The sequence below is a fragment of the Neofelis nebulosa genome, chromosome 15, assembly GCF_028018385.1.
Source record: "Neofelis nebulosa isolate mNeoNeb1 chromosome 15, mNeoNeb1.pri, whole genome shotgun sequence".
Lineage (NCBI taxonomy): Eukaryota > Metazoa > Chordata > Mammalia > Carnivora > Felidae > Neofelis > Neofelis nebulosa.
The window spans coordinates 18426903-18447251 of record NC_080796.1 but is presented as its reverse complement, the minus strand read 5'-3'; the positions used below and the strand labels follow the sequence as shown (position 1 = coordinate 18447251).

At 40.2% G+C, this 20349-nt stretch overlaps 1 protein-coding gene across 3 annotated transcripts in view; it reads left to right on the top strand.

The window, feature by feature from the left end:
• Positions 1 to 20349, top strand: part of NME7 (NME/NM23 family member 7) — a 262956-nt gene that overhangs the window by 52714 nt on the left and 189893 nt on the right. For all 3 annotated transcript variants that reach the window (XM_058700810.1, XM_058700812.1, XM_058700811.1), the window contains exons 4-5: positions 13958 to 14068; positions 18093 to 18143. In XM_058700810.1, the coding sequence (XP_058556793.1) occupies positions 13958 to 14068; positions 18093 to 18143 (162 nt within the window). The remainder of the gene's footprint in view (positions 1 to 13957; positions 14069 to 18092; positions 18144 to 20349) is intronic.

The window sequence follows — 20349 nt, the reverse complement described above, 5'->3', positions numbered from 1 at the left end:
TGACTGATCCAGCGAAGAAAGAATGAGCTAGTGTTATAAAAATAAAATAACGCAATAGCGAAGAGAAACTTACCTGTCTTGTTCACAACTGTATGCCTCAAGACCGTTCTTGTGATGCCCCAGGCAGTAAGTTATTCACAGGGAATGCCCCACAAAAATTTGTTGAATCAATGAATGAATCCGTTTATGCCACTGAACACAGTTATGTCTGGAGGCAGAGCTTCCGGCCGGCCTGTCCAGCTCCTCCCTTCCCTCCCAGTGCACGCGGCTCTTCCTGTGACGGTGAGAGGCTGCGGCGTGGAACCTTCCAGTTGTCTCGTTAGCCTTCTCTCTGTACTGGTGGTCAAAGGTGCACTTGTCGCCCTGACTTTTCCTCAGTTCTGATTTAGAAGAGAGACAGAAAATGTTGGAGATGCAGCTGAAAAATCAGGCTGTTCTGAAAACAAGGACTTTTTAGTAAGGTTTTTCTCCTGCATATCAATTTTCAGCATTGCTAAAGTGACATTTTCATTTTCAGTCTCTACCTTTATGAGTTTTCAACCTTCTGAGGCTAGCATGACTGTATTTGAATTGAAATTTGACTTCTTTTGTCATCATTATTGGCTTCGGTTTCTCTGGCTTGTATATTATACTTATCTTGGGGGATTCTTGGCAGTGTGGAGTGATTATTGTAGTAATTAAAAGTAGGGACCGCCGGTGGAAGGTAAAGCTATCAATATAAAAAGCTCCAGATACCCTTCAATTTGAGACGAAAAAATATCTGTCAAACTATATTTTGAGGTCTACCAACAAAAGAACTAGCTGGTTACGTAACATCCGAGTAACTCTGGTAGTAATATTCTTTCTGTGACCTCTTTACAAGCCCCTGATAGCCCTTTTTACAAGCCTTTTGTAATCTCGGGGTGCTCTGGTGCTCATTGTGGATATTAGTACACAAGTGGTGATGTATCAGAGGGGTGGTGAATACCTCATAAAAAAAAAAAAGAAGACCATTCCCAGAATAACTCTGAAATGGGGGGAAAAAATAGGATGTTAGATAAAGAGGAATCTCATTGTTATGAGATCTCGTGGTGAAAGTCTATGAGATTAAGGAAACATCTACCCTAATTCCTTTATTTGCAAGTAATAAATATTTATAGCTTACATGTTTTTCAGCACATATATGCCAAGCACTGTGATAGGCACTTTTCATGTGAATCTCAGTTCAAGACGACTTTAAGCTTTCATTTAAACTAGCAGAAGTAAATGAATTAGGGAAACAGGGTTAATAGTATGACCCGATCAAAATAAAATAATAATGCGTATAGCAGTTACAATTTGCATATATATTAGTCTTATTTCTCTAGAGTGAATGTCATTGATTCCATTTTACAGCACAGTTGGGTAGCTTGGCCACGGTCGTAGATTTGGACAGTAAAGAAACCAGTAAACGTTGTTGTATATGCCTCAAACTCATTCTCTTTCCATTAAGCCTCTAATTAATAAGTTGATAAATACTGTTGAGTGGGACTGATTTCAAAAGAGGAGGACCAGAAGAATATGAAGACAGATTTTAAATATTTGGGGCACCCGGGTGGCTCAGTCGGTTCAGTGTCCAACTTCGGCTCAGGTCACGATCTCGTGGTTCATGGGTTCGAGCCCCACATCGGGCTCTGAGCTGACAGCTCAGAGCCTTGGAGCCCGCTTCGGACTCTGTGTCTCCCTCTCTCTGCCCCTCTCCCACTCGCACTCTGTTGTCTGTCTCTCAAAGGTAAATAAATAAATGTTAAAAAAATTCTTAAATATTTGGGCTGTATAATTAATAACAATATATGCAGTATTATATTTTTACTGACTTAACACTGTTTCCCCATCTTCTTTTTTGATTCTTTCTTAACTGTGTGTGGGCTAGTAAATCCAGCAACCATTTGGCTGATTTAAATAAGCTTCTTCAGAACTTAAGAGTTTAAAAAAATGTATTCTTTCACTTAAATGACAAAAAAAAAAAAGGGCATTGGAGAAGTAAGTACGCGTACCGTCTCTCGTGATCCCGTAGAAACAACCTGTATGTAATAACTGTAACTCAGCCTCATTCTCAGTGTGGACGGGGACAAGGATAATTTATGAACTCAGTACCCTCCCGGTTGTATTTCTCATACTCAACTCCCTTCTTTACACCAGAAAGAAATGATAGGAGCGCCAAGGAAAATTGATCTCTGTGCTCCCCATCAGCTAATTTTGAGGCAGTTATCCAGATGATTCAGTATAGTTCACTTTAGCTCTCAAACTGGCCTCGGCCTTCCAGTTCTCTTAGACTACAGAAATACGACATTTGACTCACGTTTCTACCTGCTTGCTTTCTTTAAATTTTTTTTTTCAACGTTTTTTATTTATTTTTGGGACAGAGAGAGACAGAGCACGAACGGGGGAGGGGCAGAGAGAGAGGGAGACACAGAATCGGAAACAGGCTCCAGGCTCCGAGCCATCAGCCCAGAGCCCGACGCGGGGCTCGAACTCACGGACCGCGAGATCGTGACCTGACTGAAGTCGGACGCTTAACCGACTGCGCCACCCAGGCGCCCCTGCTTGCTTTCTTTAAATCTCTTTTCTGAGTTATAATGGGCATAAAAAAGCTGTAGCTAATTGAATGCATACCACTTGAGGACTTTGGAGATAAGTGCACCCCCATAAGCCATCGCCACAGTGAACGATACAGGCTTCTTTGTCACCTCCAAAACTTTTCTCCTGCTCCTTTTATTATTTTTTTCATATTGATTTTTTTGTGTGTGGTCAGAGCACTTAATGTACGATTTACTCTTTAGCTACTTTTAAATCTATTCTCTCTTTATAGAGCTCCTCAGGTCAAGTTGACAAAGGCTATTTGTTGGCAAAGTCTCAGAGTAATTGATTTTAGTTAATTCTAATTGGAGTATAGCTGATAGGGTTTCAGTTGTAAATGGCAATGAATCGACATCTCTGGTTCTGTTGTTTAGATGCGAGTCCACCTAGTGCAAACTTCTTGTCATCTCTGGGGCGGGTTAGTCTCCAGATTAGTAACTGATGGGAGCATCGACACAGGAGCCAGGCGAAGACCAACACGAAGATGGGCGCTTATCCAGGCCGTCCGGGGTCGGGGACGCTTGAGAGTGTGGCCAAGGCTCTCCTCATCTTCCTACTTCTGCCGCCCCCCTCCCATCTCACTCCTCCTCCAGTCCTGACCTCGGGGCCTGCCCGAGGGAGAGAGGGGTCTGCGTGGCAAACCCCTCCACCCGCACACTTGGTCCGGGTTCTGTGCCGCCTCACAGCCCACCCAGCACAAGAGACAGAACACCGGAGACAGGCTTCCACACAGGTCATTGTGCTAAACATGGGGACGCGGGAGGACGATGGCCTGAGGGCCTGCAGGTCTGAGAGAAAAGGGGCGGCGCCACATGTGACCAGAAACCTACAGCATATAGTTGAAGAAAGACGGGTAGAGCAGATAGAGGGAGTGGAGGGAGGAGGGAGCACCGTCCTGGGAGTGGAGTCGAAGTCACTCACGTGCCCTGAAGAGTGCACATATTCCTGTTCTTGGAGTTTTCTTTCTTTCTTCTTTTCTTTTAAAGTTTATTTATTTTGAGAGAGACAGCAAGCGAGCGTGAGCAGGGGAGGGGCAGAGAGAGAGGGAGAGAATCCCAAGCAGGCTCCGCACTGTCAGCGCAGAGCCCATGTGGGGCTCGAACTCATGAACCGTGAGATCACGACCTGAGCCGTAATCAGGAATCAGATGCCCAACTGACTGAGCCACCCAGGCGCCCCTTGGGGTTTTATGTCTTAAAGCCAGTTGGCCTAACAGTTTTGTGTAGGTTACTTCTCAGAGGAGGGGAGCAGCAGAATATTCGTTTAGGTGTGCTCTCACCTGAAAAGTACTCTCGCAGTACTAACTACTGTTATTTTACAGAACGTCCTAGGACCATAGTGAGCAGTTGAGTTTTGGCTGCTAAAAGGCACTGAATTGCATTAAAGTCATGCAGTTCAATTACCAAGGCCTTCCTAAAAATTCACCCCCTAACCTTTTTCTCTTTACTTATCTATGGTCTCACTGTCCAAGATGACTTACTACTGATTACGTGATAGCCCCAACAACAGCATAACTGTACCCCAAATAATGCCATGAAAAAATGCCCTCTCATTCTTAAATTCCCAGAGAGAAATTGAGATTTCTTCCTCTGTAAACATCAAGTCAAATTCTGCCTTCTCCTTTATAATTCTTAGTCAGAGGGCTCCTAGTTAACAGATCAGAACTGAATTTTCTTTTCAGCTCCAGCCGTGGCCATCTTCCCCTAGAATGATTGATAATATATTTGGATTAATTAATGTCTTTTTTTTGCCACCTCTTTTCTTGCAGTCATACTATGTTATGCTGTAGGTATGTCTCTTATAAATAGCACATAGCATTTTTTCAAAAGCAAAATTCTGTCTGAAAATGCCCTCATTTTCCTTGGTGAGATTAGTACATGTACAGTTTACATATGTTGTATTTTTGGCATTTTTGTACAATTTCCACTCTTTGGCCGCTTTGGTGCTTTTGTACTTTTTCTTTATTCTTGCTTTTTTTTTTTTTTTTTTTTTTTTAATTAATTGAGGTGTTTTTCCTCTGTTCAGTTTCTTTTTCCTCTATAGTTTCCTGTTGAAGCCATAACAAATGATCACAAATTCAGTTGCTTCAAGAATACAAATGTATTGCCTTACAGTTCTGTAGATCAGAAGTTTAACGCACATCTCATCGGGCTGAGATCAAGGTGTTGGTAAGGTTGCATTCCCTTGCAGAGGCTCTGGAGGAGATTCTTGAGGCCACCCACATTTCCCTGGCTGTGAGGCTGAGACCTCACACTGACATCTCTCTGGTTCTCTGCAACCAGAAAGATTCTCTGGTTTTAAGGACAAATGTGATTACACTGAGCCCACGAGAATGATCCAGAATAATTTCCCTATTTCAAGGCCTGCAATCGTAATCAAGTCTGCAAAGTCTTTTTACCATGTGAAGTAATGTATTCATAGGTTCCAGGGATTAGGTCATGGACATTTTTGGGTGGCCATTGTTCTACCTACTGTATTCTCTATTGGTTTGGGGTTTACATAATTCTATGCTATTTCTCTCGTGGTTAGCTGTGAAACTTTGTCATACATATTTAATTTAAATTGCTTAGGGTTGTATAATATCTTCACCCTTCTGTAGTCTTAAAAGAGTTAGGGTTAAATCTTCTTTCTTGAATTACATGGTTTCATTGTTGTTTTGGGCATTTGGTTTTTGTCTGCATGTTACCCTTTTTTTTTTTTTTCTTTCGTACCAGCGATGTTTGCTTGGATTTACCTATGCATTTGTCACCAATTCTTGTGTATCAGACTGTCCTTTTGGAATCACTTTTCTCTTTGGAATTTATCCTCCATTTCTTGGTAGTCAGTTGTCTTCCTTAAAAATGTTTTTTATTTCACCTTCTTTCTTTAATGGTGCCTCTGCTTTGTACACAATTTGAAGTTGATAGTTGCTTTCAAGTTTTCTTTATTCCTCTTTTCTGCTGTTACTGGTTTGAGAATTATATATTCTATTAATTTTCAGTCTTTTTAATATATGCAATTAAGGGTATAAACTTCCTTCTAAATACTGCTTAGAACCACTTTCTACTTTTTTATGTGAAATTTGAAAAATTTGATTTGAAATATTTTCTAATTTTTATAAGTTGTCATTGATCCAGTAGTTATTTAGAAGTATGTTCATTTATGTCTAAGCATATCAGGTTTTTTTATTCTCTTTTTGTATTGGATCCTGGCTGAATTGTGTGGTGTCTAAAAAATATACTCTGCATGATTTCTGTGTCTTTCAAGTTGGTTGAGGCTTGCTTTTGTCTTAGTATAATCAATTATTTTAGTGTGCTTGAAAAGAATGTTTAATCCACTGTTGTTTTGTGTCATTAGGTCAAGGTTGTGAATTATGTGTTCAAATCTTTCATGTATTTACTAATATTTTTGTGAGCTTAGTCTATCAATTACCAAGGCTTGATTAAAATTTCCTTCTATAATTGTCATTTGTCTCTTTTTCCTTGTCATTCTGTTAATTTTTACATTATAATTTTGAGGGTATGTTACTAGGAGATTTAACATTGTTATATTTTCTTGGTAAATTGAACCTTTTAGTATTATAAAAAGATCATTTTTATCTCTAGCACTGAATTTTACCTTAAACTCTACTTTGTTTGATAGCAATAGAGCTGCACTGGCTTATTTTTTTCCTACTTTGTTTTTTATTTTTCTTTTCTTTTCTTTTCTTTTCTTTTCCTTTATTTTATTTCATTTCACTTTATTTCATTTTATTTTTTGTTTCAGAGAGAGAGTGAGCAAGTGAGTGGGGGAGAAGGGCAGTGGGCGGGGAGAGAGCCTCAAGCAGGCTCCATACTCAGTGTGGAGCCAGACGTGGGACTCCATCCCATGACCGTGAGATCATGATGATGTGAGCCGAAATCAAGAGTCAGATGCTCAACTGAGCCACCCAGGCACCCCTGCACTGGCTTTACTTTAGTTAATGTTCACACAGTGTGTCTTTTTCATCCTTTTTAAACTTTAAAACTTTAAAACTTTCAGTATGCTATTCTAAATGTGCCTTTTCTAAATAACATAGTTACTTTTTAAATCTAGTCTGATGTAATTTGTCTTTGAATGATTTTTTTTTAAAGAAAGGTTTTTTTTTTTTAACATTCATTTATTTTTGAGAGACAGAGGGAGACAGAGTGTGAGCAGGGGAGGGGCAGAGAGAGAGGGAGACACAGAATCCAAAGCGAACTCCAGGCTCTGAGCTGTCAGCACAGAGCTTGATGCGGGGCTGGAATGCATGAACTGTGAGATCGTGACCTGAGCCGAAGTTGGATGCTTAACCGACTGAGCCACCCAGGTTCCCTAAAAAAATTCAGTTTTATAGTCTTTGTCTTTTACTCTAAAGCACTTACTTTTATTTATTTATTTTTATTTATTTATTTTTTCAATATATGAAATTTATTGTCAAATTGGTTTCCATACAACACCCAGTGCTCATCCCAAAAGGTGCCCTCCTCAATACCCATCACCCACCCCCACTCCCTCCCACCCCCCATCAACCCTCAGTTTGTTCTCAGTTGTTAAGAGTCTTATGTAAAGCACTTTTAATGCACGTACTATAATATATTTGGGGTTAACCCTGCCATCTGCTTTTGTGCTTTTTCTCATTTGATTTATTATTATTATTTTTGGTCGTTTTCTGGCTTATTGAGGATTTTTCAATCCATTTAAATATATATATATATGTATGTAATTTTTTTTTTTTACCGTATATTTATTTTGAGAGAGATAGGCAGACAGAGCACAAACAGGGAGGCACAGAATCCGAAGCAGGCTCCAGGCTCTGAGCTGTCAGCACAGAGCCCTGACATGGGGCTCGAACTCACGAGCTATGAGATTATGACCTGAGCTGAAGTCAGATGCTCACCCCACTGAGCCACCCAGGCACCCCTCAGTCCATTTTTTGTCTATTCGTTTGAATGGTGTACATTCTTTTCTATACTTTTAGTTCTTATCCTAGAAACTACAGCATGCATATTTAATATCAATGCCTAAAATTTACCAATATCTGTATCTTCTCTTCTTTAAATCCAAGTTAGTTAACTTATAGTGTAATAATGACTTAAGGAATAGAATTTAGTGTTTCATCACTTATGTATAACACCCAGTGTGCATCCCAACAAGTGCCCTCCTTAATGCTCATCACTCAGCCCATCACCCCTCCAGCAACCCACAGTTTGCTGTCTGTATTTGAGTCTCTTATAGTTTGTCTCCCTCTCTGTTTTTATCTGATTTTTGTTTCCCTTCCCCTATGTTCATCTGTTTTGTTCCTTAAATTCCACATATGAGTGATATGATATGGTATTTGTCTTTCCCTGACAGACTTATTTCACTTAGCATAATACCCTCTAGTTCCATCCATGTTGTTGCAAATGACAATATTTTCATTTTTTTTTGACTGCTGAGTAATGTTCCATTTTATATATTCCACATCTTCTTTATCCATTCATCTGTCGATGGACATTTGGGCTCTTTCCATACTTTGGCTATTGTTGATGGTGCTGATATAAACACTGGGGTGCATGTGCCCCTTTGAATGGGCATTTTTGTATCCTTTGGATAAATACCTCGTAGTGCGATTGCTGGCTTGTAGGGTAGTTCTGTTTTTAATTTTTTGAGGAATCTCCACACTGTTTTCCAGAGTGGCTGCACCAGTTTGCATTCCCATTAGCAGTGCAAAAGGATTCCTCTTTCCCCTCATCTTCACAACATCTGTTGTTTCCTGAGTTGTTGATTGTAGTCATTCTGACAGATATGAGATAGTATCTCATTGTGGTTTTGACTCGTATTTCCTTGATGATGAGTGATGTTGAGCATCTTTTCACATGTGTGTTAGCCATGTGGATGTCTTCTTTGGAAAAGTGTCTGTTCACGTCTTTTGCCCCTTTCTTGGCTGGATTATTATTTTTTTTGGCGGGTGTTGAGTTTGAGAAGTTCTTTACAGATTTTGGGTTCTAACTCTTTATCTGATAAGTCATTTGCAAATGTCTTCTTCCATTCTGTCAGTTGACTTTTAGTTTTGCTGATTGTTTCCTCCCCTGTGCAGACGTTTTTTATCTTGATGAAGTCCTGGTAGTTCATGTTTGCTTTTGTAGTATCTTCCTTCTTGAAAGTCTAAGAATCTCGGAACAGTTTAGCTAAATTTTGTACCTTGCTGAATTACATGCCACTTCTGTTGTATTTTCTGTAGTTTTTGTGAACCTAATGACTCATTATTATTATTCTATATAGCCAGTTGACAATTAGCTGTCACTACTTTTGGCCTCTTAGTATTATTATTTTGTCTATCTCAGATATTCTGTTTGGGATTGTTTTGCTTATTTTAGAACTTCCCTTAGAGTGTTCACTGATAAAGAACTCTTTTGGCTGAAAATGTCTTTACTTTACTCACATTCTTGAAACTATCCTCTTAGCTATGTCCTATCTTTCTGTTCCTCTGTGCTTCATTCTGAATTTGTTCAGAATTCTTCCATCAGGTACATCTAGTCTTCTGTTTAGTCTTGGTGCTTATTTTCATTTTTGTATTTTTTTATCACTTGGTCCTCTCATAGATTCTTTTTCAAACCTAAGTATCCATTGTTCATAGCTTGGACTTCTCTTGCCTTATGATGCTTGCACCTTGTCTTTCAGTCCTTCCTTTTGTCTGGTCCTTTCACAGTCTGCATCTGACAGTTCCAGTAGCTGAACTATCTGTGGCTGTCTCTGTTCTGTGCTGTTTCTTCTGGTTCTTCCTCAGGTTGGTCTTTTTTTACTTTTTTGTGCGCACGCATGTGTGTGTGTGTGTGTGTGTGTGGTAATGTTTGTGTGGTATTGATTGTCATGTGTCTGGATGTGTGTGGATGTGAACGTGCTTGTGATATACATGTGTGTTGGGCATTTCTAGATGAATTATTTGAGGTACAGGATGAAGTTACTTGACATCTAGGGTGGATGTGTTTGCTTCTGAGTTTTGGCTGGAGGGATTAGCAGTCTGGATGACCGTTACCAGAATTGTGCAGAATTGGACGTTCCCAGGCTCCCTAAGTGATGTGAATTTGTGCTGCCGGGCCACGCAAGGCCTGGTTCTATCTGACTCACCCTTAGGGCGTAGCTTTTGGTCCCAGAGTATTACAGGGAGAATACTCTGTTAGGTTCTGTTGCCCTCTCCCAGTGATGGGGTACAGATTAAAGTTTGGATTTGCCAGAGGCAATGCCGGCAAGGCAGACGCGACTTTTGTTCTTATTCCCCTGGGTCTCCGTTTTTCTTTTACGTTTGTGCAACAGTTGTTTAGCATCCAGCCCATTTCTTTTCGCTTGAAAACTCTTTGAAAACTATCTTACCCACTGTTTTTAGTTTTCCGTGGAAGGGCTGCCCTGAATGACTTTGCCGTTGTTGCCATTCAAAAGCTCTGACTCACTGCCATTGCCTCCAAGCCACAGGGGCCTCATCTGAGACTATTCTCCTTTATCCATGGGGCAAACACATGCTGTACGCTTGCAAAGGAAGCGTGAAAGAGACCCCAAATTTGGCTTTGGGTTGATATTTTAGAACATGTTTTTACATGCTTTCAGCCAATATGCATAACTTTTGAAATATTTAGATAAATTAATACAGATTAAAGTTTACAAATATATCCCTTTAGGTGGACAGCGTTCAAAGAGTCTACTGCCCTGTACTGTGGAGGATGTTTATTCCACAGCGGTTGACTGGTCATCTTTATCCCATACATGTTCGCTGCGATTTTTGCCCCGAGCCTGACTGGCGGATGGAGAACGTATCTTGTGCATGGCTCCATGAAAGGTGTTAGTTTGCAGAATTCTGTGCCCTGTCTGAGTTCTGTGAAGGCTGGCCCAACTATTTTTTCACTCTCCATTGCTAAGAAGTTTTTAGTGTAAAAGAACGGTTTATAGTTTTTCTTTTGTTTCGAGAGCATCTCCTGCCACATCCCGCTCAGTGCCAGGTGAGAGGATTACCACGCGGTGGGTTGTTACAGTGGTGGTCCCCAGTGAATCACACCTCTTGGTATCGTGCCCTTGTCCAGTCCCCCCTCACATTGACTCTGGACTTGACCATGTGAGTTGCGTTGGCCAAAGGGACATCAGTAGACATGTCTCAAGGGGATGCGTGATAAGTGTTTGCACGCTGGACTCTATGTGGCCGCATATGAAGAAGCCTGGTGTGGCCTCCAAAGGATGAAAGCCCACAAGGAAAAAGAAGCCTTGGGAGCCGTTCCAGCTGACCCTCCAGCCGCACACGGCTGTGTGAATGATCCCCGGTGAAACCACTGCAGCCGACCTACAGAATCTTGAGCAATTGTTGTTTTGAGCCCCCACATTTTGGGATGGTTCTGTTACTGGACAGAGAATGGATTCTCAAGTCAAGTCTGGCTGCTCGCCAGTCAAAAAAAAAAAGCCAATGCTGGAGAGACAAGCGACGGTGGGAAAGAGAAGTTTGCTTTATTCAGGAAGCTGGCATCCTGGGAAGATGGTGGACTGATGTCTCAAAGGCCATCTTCCCTGTCCAGACAAAGCCACAGGGTTCTAACAGGGGGGAAGGTGTGGGAAATGGCGGGGGCTCCGTGCAGGAGAAGCAGGTGCCCAGGCAGTTAGTCGTACGTCAACCTGGCCCTGAACAGACTTGTTGGCATCAGTGGCAGCTGTTTTCAAATGCGGTCAGGTCTTATCTTCTGGGAAAGTCTGGTCCTTCATTCCTCAAGGCCAGCCTGCAGGCCTCTGGGAAAGTAGGTCAGTCCTGCACCAGCCCGGGGGACTTCAGCCAGCAAGCGAGGAGCGCAGCAGTTTGAAACACGTTCACCTTTGGGACGGCTTGGAGTGTTGTTATGGTGCGTTACACGGCGACAGAGAACAGCAGCACTATTAATAATATTTTTGTGGTCCTATTGTTTATGTGCTGTCCTCACTTAAATAGCACGTGTGACTTCTCGTGCCCGTCGAATTTTCTGCTCAGGATAGATTTTAACTATTATGTACTGAAGAGTTAAGCAACGAGGACATGATAGGCGAATCTATTTACAGTGGTTACTCCTAGTAGTCAGCCTTTAATGTAGGCATTTAAAGAGAAAATGAAATTGCATTTTAAATTCAGTTCTGTCCGTTTTGCATTTTCCACCCTGGTGCTTGTTCCTCGAAATCGATGGCTGCTGATGTGTTTATATTTTCTTTAAGAGCTATAGTTCCAGAAAGTTCGCCTACAGTTCAGCATAAACAATTCAGGGGTTAGTGTGGCTTATGATACTTAAATAACGTGAGCTAAAAAGCGACGAGTTTTAATTGCATCTTCAGTGAAGCCATATAATATAAAATACTATCAGCGAGTCATTTGCTTCAAAATAAAGGAAAGGATTGTCCGGTATGGCTTGTCATAAGCACACTGAGATGAACAATCTTCGTTATTTATAAGTTTTAAAAGGCAGCCATGGGTGACATCCCACTGAAAGTAAGGATGTTTGAATTATTATATCTTTGTCAGAGCCTCAGCCAAGCTTGTCTCATTGGGGAAGAAAGCTCCGAAAAGGCCATTCTTCTCGTGTGCATTCCTTGAAATATTGCCGGCGTGTCAGAACACCCAGAAATGATGAAGGGCAAGTGGTAGCAGTTCATTATCATAATTCTGCACGTCCCGCAAACTGAATTACTCCGACTAGTTCGATTTTCGTCTTGTATTTGCAAGTATTACCCTCGAGGGTTTTGTGGTTGTGCTCCCTTCTGATGATACTCAGAGTGACCTTGCTCGTGGTGTGGAAGGAGCGCAGACCCGCAAGTCTTGTGTGCTGGCTGTTTCTGTCCTGAAGGTGCCGCTGACCGGCTGTGCAGCCTTGCACGTGACCGCTCTCCAGGCTTAGTTACCGCGTCAGCGAAGCGAGGGCATTCGGGCGGTCGCCATCGCCAAAAATCGATTAATTCTGTGGCTTCAGAGTAGAGAGGGTGCTTTGCTCCTATGTGTCCTCTTGGAGGAGACTGTGACTGTAAAAATTAGCATGGTGTTTGCCATCTGTCTACATTGCCAGGCAAGAAGACATTTGGTTCTTTGCGCATCCCTCACGCTATGCTTGAGTGTTAAAAGAAGAATTGATAATTATTTCCAAATCAATGCTGAACTGACTGCATAGCATACATTTGTTAAAGTCTAAGAGACCAAAAATCAAGCTCATAATATATTAAATGCAATATTTTAAAGATTTGTCCTCTTTTATAAAATGTGTTCTAAGAAACAGATATTTTAAAGACCAGTGTTTTCTAATGTGGGGGCCAAGGACAGTCTGCCTCAAAATGTGCCACTTTGGCATATTATTTTAAATAAAAGTTACTTAAGCAGCTGGTGCAAGGACACTCGGATCCCCTTCTGTCCCCCTGAATAGAGGAAGTAAATCTCCCGTATAAAAGGTGTGCTGTGCTCCCTGTACTAAGAAGTAAAGAGATCCCTTATTACCACCAGAGATAGGAACTTTAAAGCCAACAAAGCTGTAGAAACAAACATTGTTACTTTCTTTCTAATCTACCATGGAAGTCCAAATTCTGCTTTGAATTCCTTACTAATTAAAGCTCCTAAACATCTGTTTTTCTTTCTTTCTTTCTTTCTTTCTTTCTTTCTTTCTTTCTTTCTTTCTTTCTTTCTTTCTTTCTTTCTTTCTCTTTCTTTCTTTCTTTCTTTCTTTCTTTCTTTCTTTCTTTCTTTCTCTCTTTCTCTCTTTCTCTCTTTCTCTCTTTCTCTCTTTCTCTCTTTCCTTTTTTTTAAAGGTTTTATTTTTAAGTAATCTCTACACCCAATGTGGGGGCTAGAACTCACAGCCCGGAGATCAAGAGTCCCGTGCTCGACTGCCTGAGGCAGCCAGGCGCCCCACATCTGTTTTCTTTATCCTGTCAATCCCTCACAAATTTACTGTCTCTTTGTTTAAGAAGTATAAAAACTGCCTGTTTTCGTCATTTCTTTGGGTCTCAACTTCATTATTGGGCACACATGCACACATGACGAAACTTCAGCTTTTTCTCCTGTTACTCTGCCTCGTGTAAATTTAATTCTCAGTCCAGTCGGAAGACCTTGGAGGGTAGAGGAAGAATTTTCCCTTCCCTGCATTAATTTGGGCATATTAAACATGACAATGTGAACTTTTTTCCCCTGTAAGCTTTTATTATTTTTTTTAGATTGGGTACCTAAGTTTATATTTTCTTGGGAAAAATAGTAAGCTTACCTTATATAAGTTTTAAAGAGACCTTTAATACACTTCTCTTTGGAATTGATTTCAATGTTCTATGATGTAGGATGATTGTTAAGGAAACTACCACTGCTTAGGAATTGTAAGTAAAAACTGAACTATTTTTATTTTCAAACTTATCCTTTGTATCCTTACAGAACGTTGGCTCTGATTAAACCAGATGCAGTATCAAAAGCTGGAGAAATAATTGAAATGATAAACAAAGCCGGATTTACTATAACCAAACTCAAAATGATGACGCTTTCAAGGTAACTTGTTGGCCATTTTCAGTCACGTAAAGTCTGATTCCGTATTGTTTTCTTTTTTAAATCGTCTGTTATGTTTCATGTCATTGTTTAAAATAAAAGCCTCTCACTGAGTGGCAAAGGATAGAACACTAATCTTATTAAAATGAGAAAATAATAAGACCACAGGTAATTATATTCACCAATAATAATTGAACTCCAAGCAAGTAGGAATTGTCAGATTGTACCTGCCTCACTTTTATCGTGTTCCCTAACTCCATTGGCTTCACCAACGCTGGATCATCGTCATCTCTTCTCCTTAATGTAGAAGTATAACACACTGTGTGAAAATGATAGAAGAGGAAATGAGTATTGAGTATTTCTACTTGACGAGGGAGTATTACTGTTGGGATTTCCCAAAGGGAAGCCTTTGGAAATGTTTACATTTTGCTCTGCCCGATGGGTATCATTGGCACATATGCTGATTTACTACCCTGAAAAGCAGTCCATTCTGTCTGACCTGATAGTTTCTAAGTTATTTAGTGAAAACAGGACTTACCCCTCGGTAGGGACATTAATGTGGCAGTTAGGCAGAACTGGCTCCAGTGGCCTTCTTATGTTACTCCACTGGGTGTTTTTGTTTCTGTTTTTTGTTTTCTTGTGTGTTTTTGTGTTTGGTTGTTTGGTTGGTTTTTTTGGTCAGGTGTCTTACTGCTATTCCCGGATATATGTTGTATGGGACAGTGGCTGTTTTGGCTCCGTGAGGACAGGGATGATGAGTAGCCGTAGGTATTCAATGCAGCTTTGCTAAGTCTGATCCTCGGATACCTTAATGAAACACCTTCAAGTTTATCCCAACAACGACATACATTTAGTTTGAACTCTTCCCGTGTGTAAGGTCTTGCAGTTTACACATCTTCCAGAAAGGCAGGAGGCTTAAGTTTCAGAGCACAGAATTTAGAGCCAGATCGCATGTAATTGCACCTCTTAGTAGGTGTGTGACTCTGGACCGTTTATTCTGTGCTTCGTTTTCTTCATCTGCAAAATGGAGGTTATAACCACCTGTATCGTAAAGTTGTTATAAGGATTATGGGAGTTTAATATACATAAAGTGCTTTGAAAGACCCCTACACATAGTCGGTGTATATGAAGTTAGCTATTGTTATTAGTAGTGGTAATCTGGTGATATTATTATCTAGTGGAGCTGAGGTCATGACCGTTTATAAGTAGTTAAATTTGTCCTATGTCTGTAGGTGTCATGAATGCTTGCCCTCACAGCAGGCGATGGGACTGAATTCTGGAGAAATGCCTTTGAATAGTTTCAGGGACATTAATTTTTTTTTTTGTCTTGACACCACTAGTGCTCAATAAATTAGGCATCAAACTTCCCAAGATAAAGATGCCCAGGGACACTTCACCGCTTCCTTATTTTTTTATAGCACCTCGTACATCTCTATTAATCCTAACGTCAAGTCTTGGATTTTGTCCAACTGGAAAGCTAACGAGCTAGTCTATTACTGTTTCATGGATACTAGCGAAGACGTGAGACACCTGGGTCGGTGACAAAGGACTTCATGATGGTACAGCAAAGCCGCAGGAGCATCGCGCTTATGTTGGTCCTCCTTGTCCCGTGGGAATAAGATGATATGGATCCAGGTGGATCTTGTATACGCAGTTGATTGCATCAGAGCTGAGGCGCTTTGAACTTGGGTTACCCACTGTTTTGGTAGCAAGCAGTACACAGGCTGCTCTCTGTACTGAAGAGAGACATGACCTCATCCCTCCGAGTGGCTCACTGCAACTGTGACTTGGAGAAAAGGCTAGGAGGGAGGGCAGTGGGGCCTTGCATTCTTGGCCCAGCCAGTAAGTCACGATACGAGCACCAGAGACCCATGGAGGAGTATCTTCCAGCGCTTAACATCTTTGCTAAAGTTGTCTGTTCAAATGCCAGTTCCCCAGTCATGACAGTACCTGAAAGGCAGCAGCTGAGTTGCATCTGACTTTGAACTTCCAGTTCTTGGATCAGTGCCTGATTCAAGCTAGGCGCTAAGTAAATATTTCATGAAAGAATTAATGGACAAATCTTTGTGGGAGAACGGTTTCCTTATAAGAACACAGCAAGACATAACAAAACAACAACAAAACTCCTTTCTGTGGTGATGCCCTTGATGGGAAGAATTCATGAACTCTCATCTTGGTTCCAATTTTGGATGTTGAATGGAGATAACTATGGGGTCGGTGACATGTTAGAAGAAAATAGTGAAGCACTTTTCGTAATTAATGTTTGTCTTTTCATCAGTGTTAAAGATTATGATTGATTTTGTTTTCTTTTTTAGTAGCTTAGTTTTGTTGAAAAGTTTAGAATTGGTTGTTTGAGTCATCTTGCTGCTAATTCTGTTTTTTAATTTTAAGTTTATTTATTTTGAGAGAGAGCAAGCGAGCAAGGGAGGGACAGAGAGAGAGGGAGAGGAAGAGAATCCAAAGCAGATGCCACATTGTCAGCATGGAGCCTGATGTGGGGCTCGAACCCACTAACCGTGAGATCGTGACCTGAGCCAAAATCAGGAGTCAGTTTAACCAGCTGAGCCACCCAGGTGCCCCTTGCTGCGAATTCTCTTAAAATGCTCTCACATGAGTTTTTCAGACAGTTTTACCTCATTTTAGGCTACAGCACAATATATCCATTTCATTTTTGTGAATTCTTCTGACCCTCTGTAGTTGGTAACAGAAAGGGTGTAAATAGAGATTTGCAGCAAGAGATTTGGGTTCAACTCCCCCACCCTCCTTCTCTTACTAGCACTTTACCTGGACAAGTTATGGAATCATGTTGAACTTCATTATTTTCATAAGCAAAATGCAGGTAATCATACCAATTTCAATGTATTGTGAAGAAATAAAAAATAAAATGATTTAATGTTGGCATAATAGGTTCTAGAAAGATGAGTTTTCTTCCCCTCTCATTTCTTGGGATGAATTTTTATTTATTAATTATTTTTTATACTCGCATAGTATACTTTTCATAATCTGTTCCTAGTTGAAGAAAATATTTCAGTATATTTGGTTTGAATAAGAGTATGCCTGCTATAGTTTACTGTGTGAATTCATTTGGTAGTAGGTTCGTAAAATCTTAAAACACTGCAGACTAAGTTAATTATCATGCCTGAAAGGATAATCCTATGCTGGAGGACACTTAAAAACTTCTTTGATATTTTAAAAAGTAGTTAATGTTGACATATTCGTTATATACTGTGTACTCAGTTCAAAGCCTTTAAAACTGTCTTGAGTTTGAGAGACACCTGGTTTGGTTAAGATAAAAAGTTGTTTAGACTTTTTAGCCAATCGATTTAATCTGTTACTCTTTCAGTGTCTCTATAGATATTCTTTTGTGGGAATATAGATTTAAAAAGTAAATTCCTATTGCCCTTAGTAAATTCTGAGTATCTCCATATTGACCTTCCTTTTCTGATGATGTTAATGAAAGCATTAGTTTTTAATATATTAACAACCTGTAAGAATACATTGATATGCTTAATTTGTCAAACAGATTTTAAAAACACAAGTATATAGCCTTTCCTTGGCAGAGATCTCATGGAGAAAACTGTAACTGTTAAGTTAAAATTCTAGCCTGACCTTTCAAGTTTAAAGCCTGGAGAAGAAGGTGACAGATTTTGAATTTGAAGATCAATTTGCATTTTTAAGTGTAATTTATTTGACTTCTAAAGAACAAATAATTCTTATTGGTCAAGCGTTACACTTTGTTTCAAGAATATTAAAGACGCTGATGAAAGGGAAGATAATAGATAACCTGAGGAGAAACGTAAATATTGCCTCTTACGTTCATTGTAATTTTACATCTTAATAGATATTCAGCTAGCAAAAGCTTTGAAAGGTGGGACAATTTGAACAGAATATTTAGTGAAAAGTCATTAATGAGTTTCCATACCGATCAAATAAGTAGAGAACCTCATCTTTATTTTATTTTATTAACGTAAGCTACAATAATTTTTTTATGTAATTCTTAACTGTTGTCATTTTGATGATTTTACAGGAAAGAAGCAACAGATTTTCATATAGACCATCAGTCAAGGCCCTTTTTAAAGTAGGTGCTGAATTTGGGGCAAGTGGTTTACAGCAAGAGGATATTCTGGGAAACTAAAGAATTACAGTTTTATAATTCAGAAATTTGTGACATGAAAATAATCTGTCAAATGGACCATAGCAACATTTTGTAATTGTAGAGAAGTGTTTTCTAAGAATTGTTTTTTTGTCCTTTTATTAAATTAGAATCCTTATTTCACCCTTAAATATCTTAAACTTTAATCAGCAGCAATTAGGATGATTTGTTTACATTATAAGAGGCATAGCTTTCTTTTTAGATTTCAGTAAAATAGTGATAATTATATTTTATGTTGAGTATTTTTTAATGTTTTTATTTATTACTATTACTTTTAAGTTTATTTTGAGAGAGAAAGGGCACACGTGTGCATGAGTGGGGTGGGCAGAGAGATGGGGAGAGAGAGAATCCTAAGCAGGCTTCACGCTGTCAGCATGGAGCCGGGTGCAGGGCTCAAACTCACAAACCGTGAAACCATGACCTGAGCCAAAATCAAGAATCAGATGCTTGGGGCGCCTGGGTGGCGCAGTCGGTTAAGCGTCCGACTTCAGCCAGGTCACGATCTCGCGGTCCGTGAGTTCGAGCCCCGCGTCAGGCTCTGGGCTGATGGCTCGGAGCCTGGAGCCTGTTTCCGACTCTGTGTCTCCCTCTCTCTCTGCCCCTCCCCTGTTCATGCTCTGTCTCTCTCTGTCCCAGAAATAAATAAAAAACGTTGAAAAAAAAAAAATTAAAAAAAAAAAAAAAAAAGAATCAGATGCTTACCCTACTGAGCCACCCAGGTGCCCCACATTTTCTTAAGGGTTTTAAAACTTTTATTTAAGTAACCTCTACGCTCAACATGGGGCTCGAACTGACAACCCCAAAATCAAGAGTTGCATGCTCTAACGACCGAGCCAGACAGGAACCCCTGTGTTGAGTATTTTTGTGGTTTTTTTTAAAATTCTCCTGGGGCGCCTGGGTGGTTCATCGGTTAAGCGTCCGACTTCAGCTCAGGTCACAATGTCGCGGTCCGTGAGTTCGAGCCCTGCATCGGGCTCTGGGCTGATGGTTCAGAACCTGGAGCCTGCTTTAGATTCTGTGTCTCCCTCTCTGTCTGCCCCTCCCCCATTCATGCTCTCTCTCTGTCTCAAAAATAAATAAACGTTAAAAAAAAATTAAAAAAAACCACTCTCTTATTTTGGCATTCTTGTGTGCATGAAACAATGCTCACGGAGCCCTTATTTTTTAACTAATACTTTTGTTCCTTGAAATATAGCAACTACTATATGTTAGAAACCGAATTTATATTCTAAACACTTGAATATTGTGAGGTGCATATTACTATTGTCAAAAAAGTGCTTCCATTTCTTTTTTTTAAAAATTTTTTAAAGAATTATTTATTTATTTATTTATTTATTTATTTATTTATTTATTTATTTATTTTAAATATGAAATTTATTGTCAAATTGGTTTCCATACAACACCCAGTGCTCATCCCAACAGGTGCCCTCCTCCATACCCATCACCCACCCTCCCCTCCCTCCCACCCCCCCCCATCAACCCTTAGTTTGTTCTCAGTTTTTAAGAGTCTCTTATGCTAAGTGAAATAAGTCATACAGAGAAAGACAGATACCATATGTTTTCACTCTTATGTGGATCTTGAGAAACTTAATAGAAGACCATGGGGGAGGGGAAGAAAAAAAAAAGAGATTTTTAATTTTTTTTAATGTTTATTTATTTTTGAGAGAGAGAGCATGAGCAGGCGAAGGGCAGAGAGAGAGGGAGACACAGAGTCCAAAGCAGGCTCCAGGCTCCAGGCTCCAGGCTCCAGGCTCCAAGCTAGCAGCACAGAGCCTGACACAGGGCTCGAACCCATGAACTGCGAGATCATGACCTGAGCCGAAGTCGGGCACTTAATCGACTGAGCCACCCAGGTGCCCCAAAGTGCTTACATTTGTAATAAAGAAGGATATTAGTCAGGCTGCTATAATAAACACACTGCTTGGCATCCTGCATATGATAGTGTTTTTCCTTTAATTGTATAATAGAAAATTATGTTATAGATTATTTTAAATCGAGCAGTTTAAAATATTCCCAGGCCTTGTTAGAATATACAGTTTTCTTGGGGCACCTGGGTGGCTCAGTCGGTTGAGCGTCTGACTTCAGCTCAGGTCATGCTCTCACAGTCTGTGAGTTCGAGCCCCACGTCGGG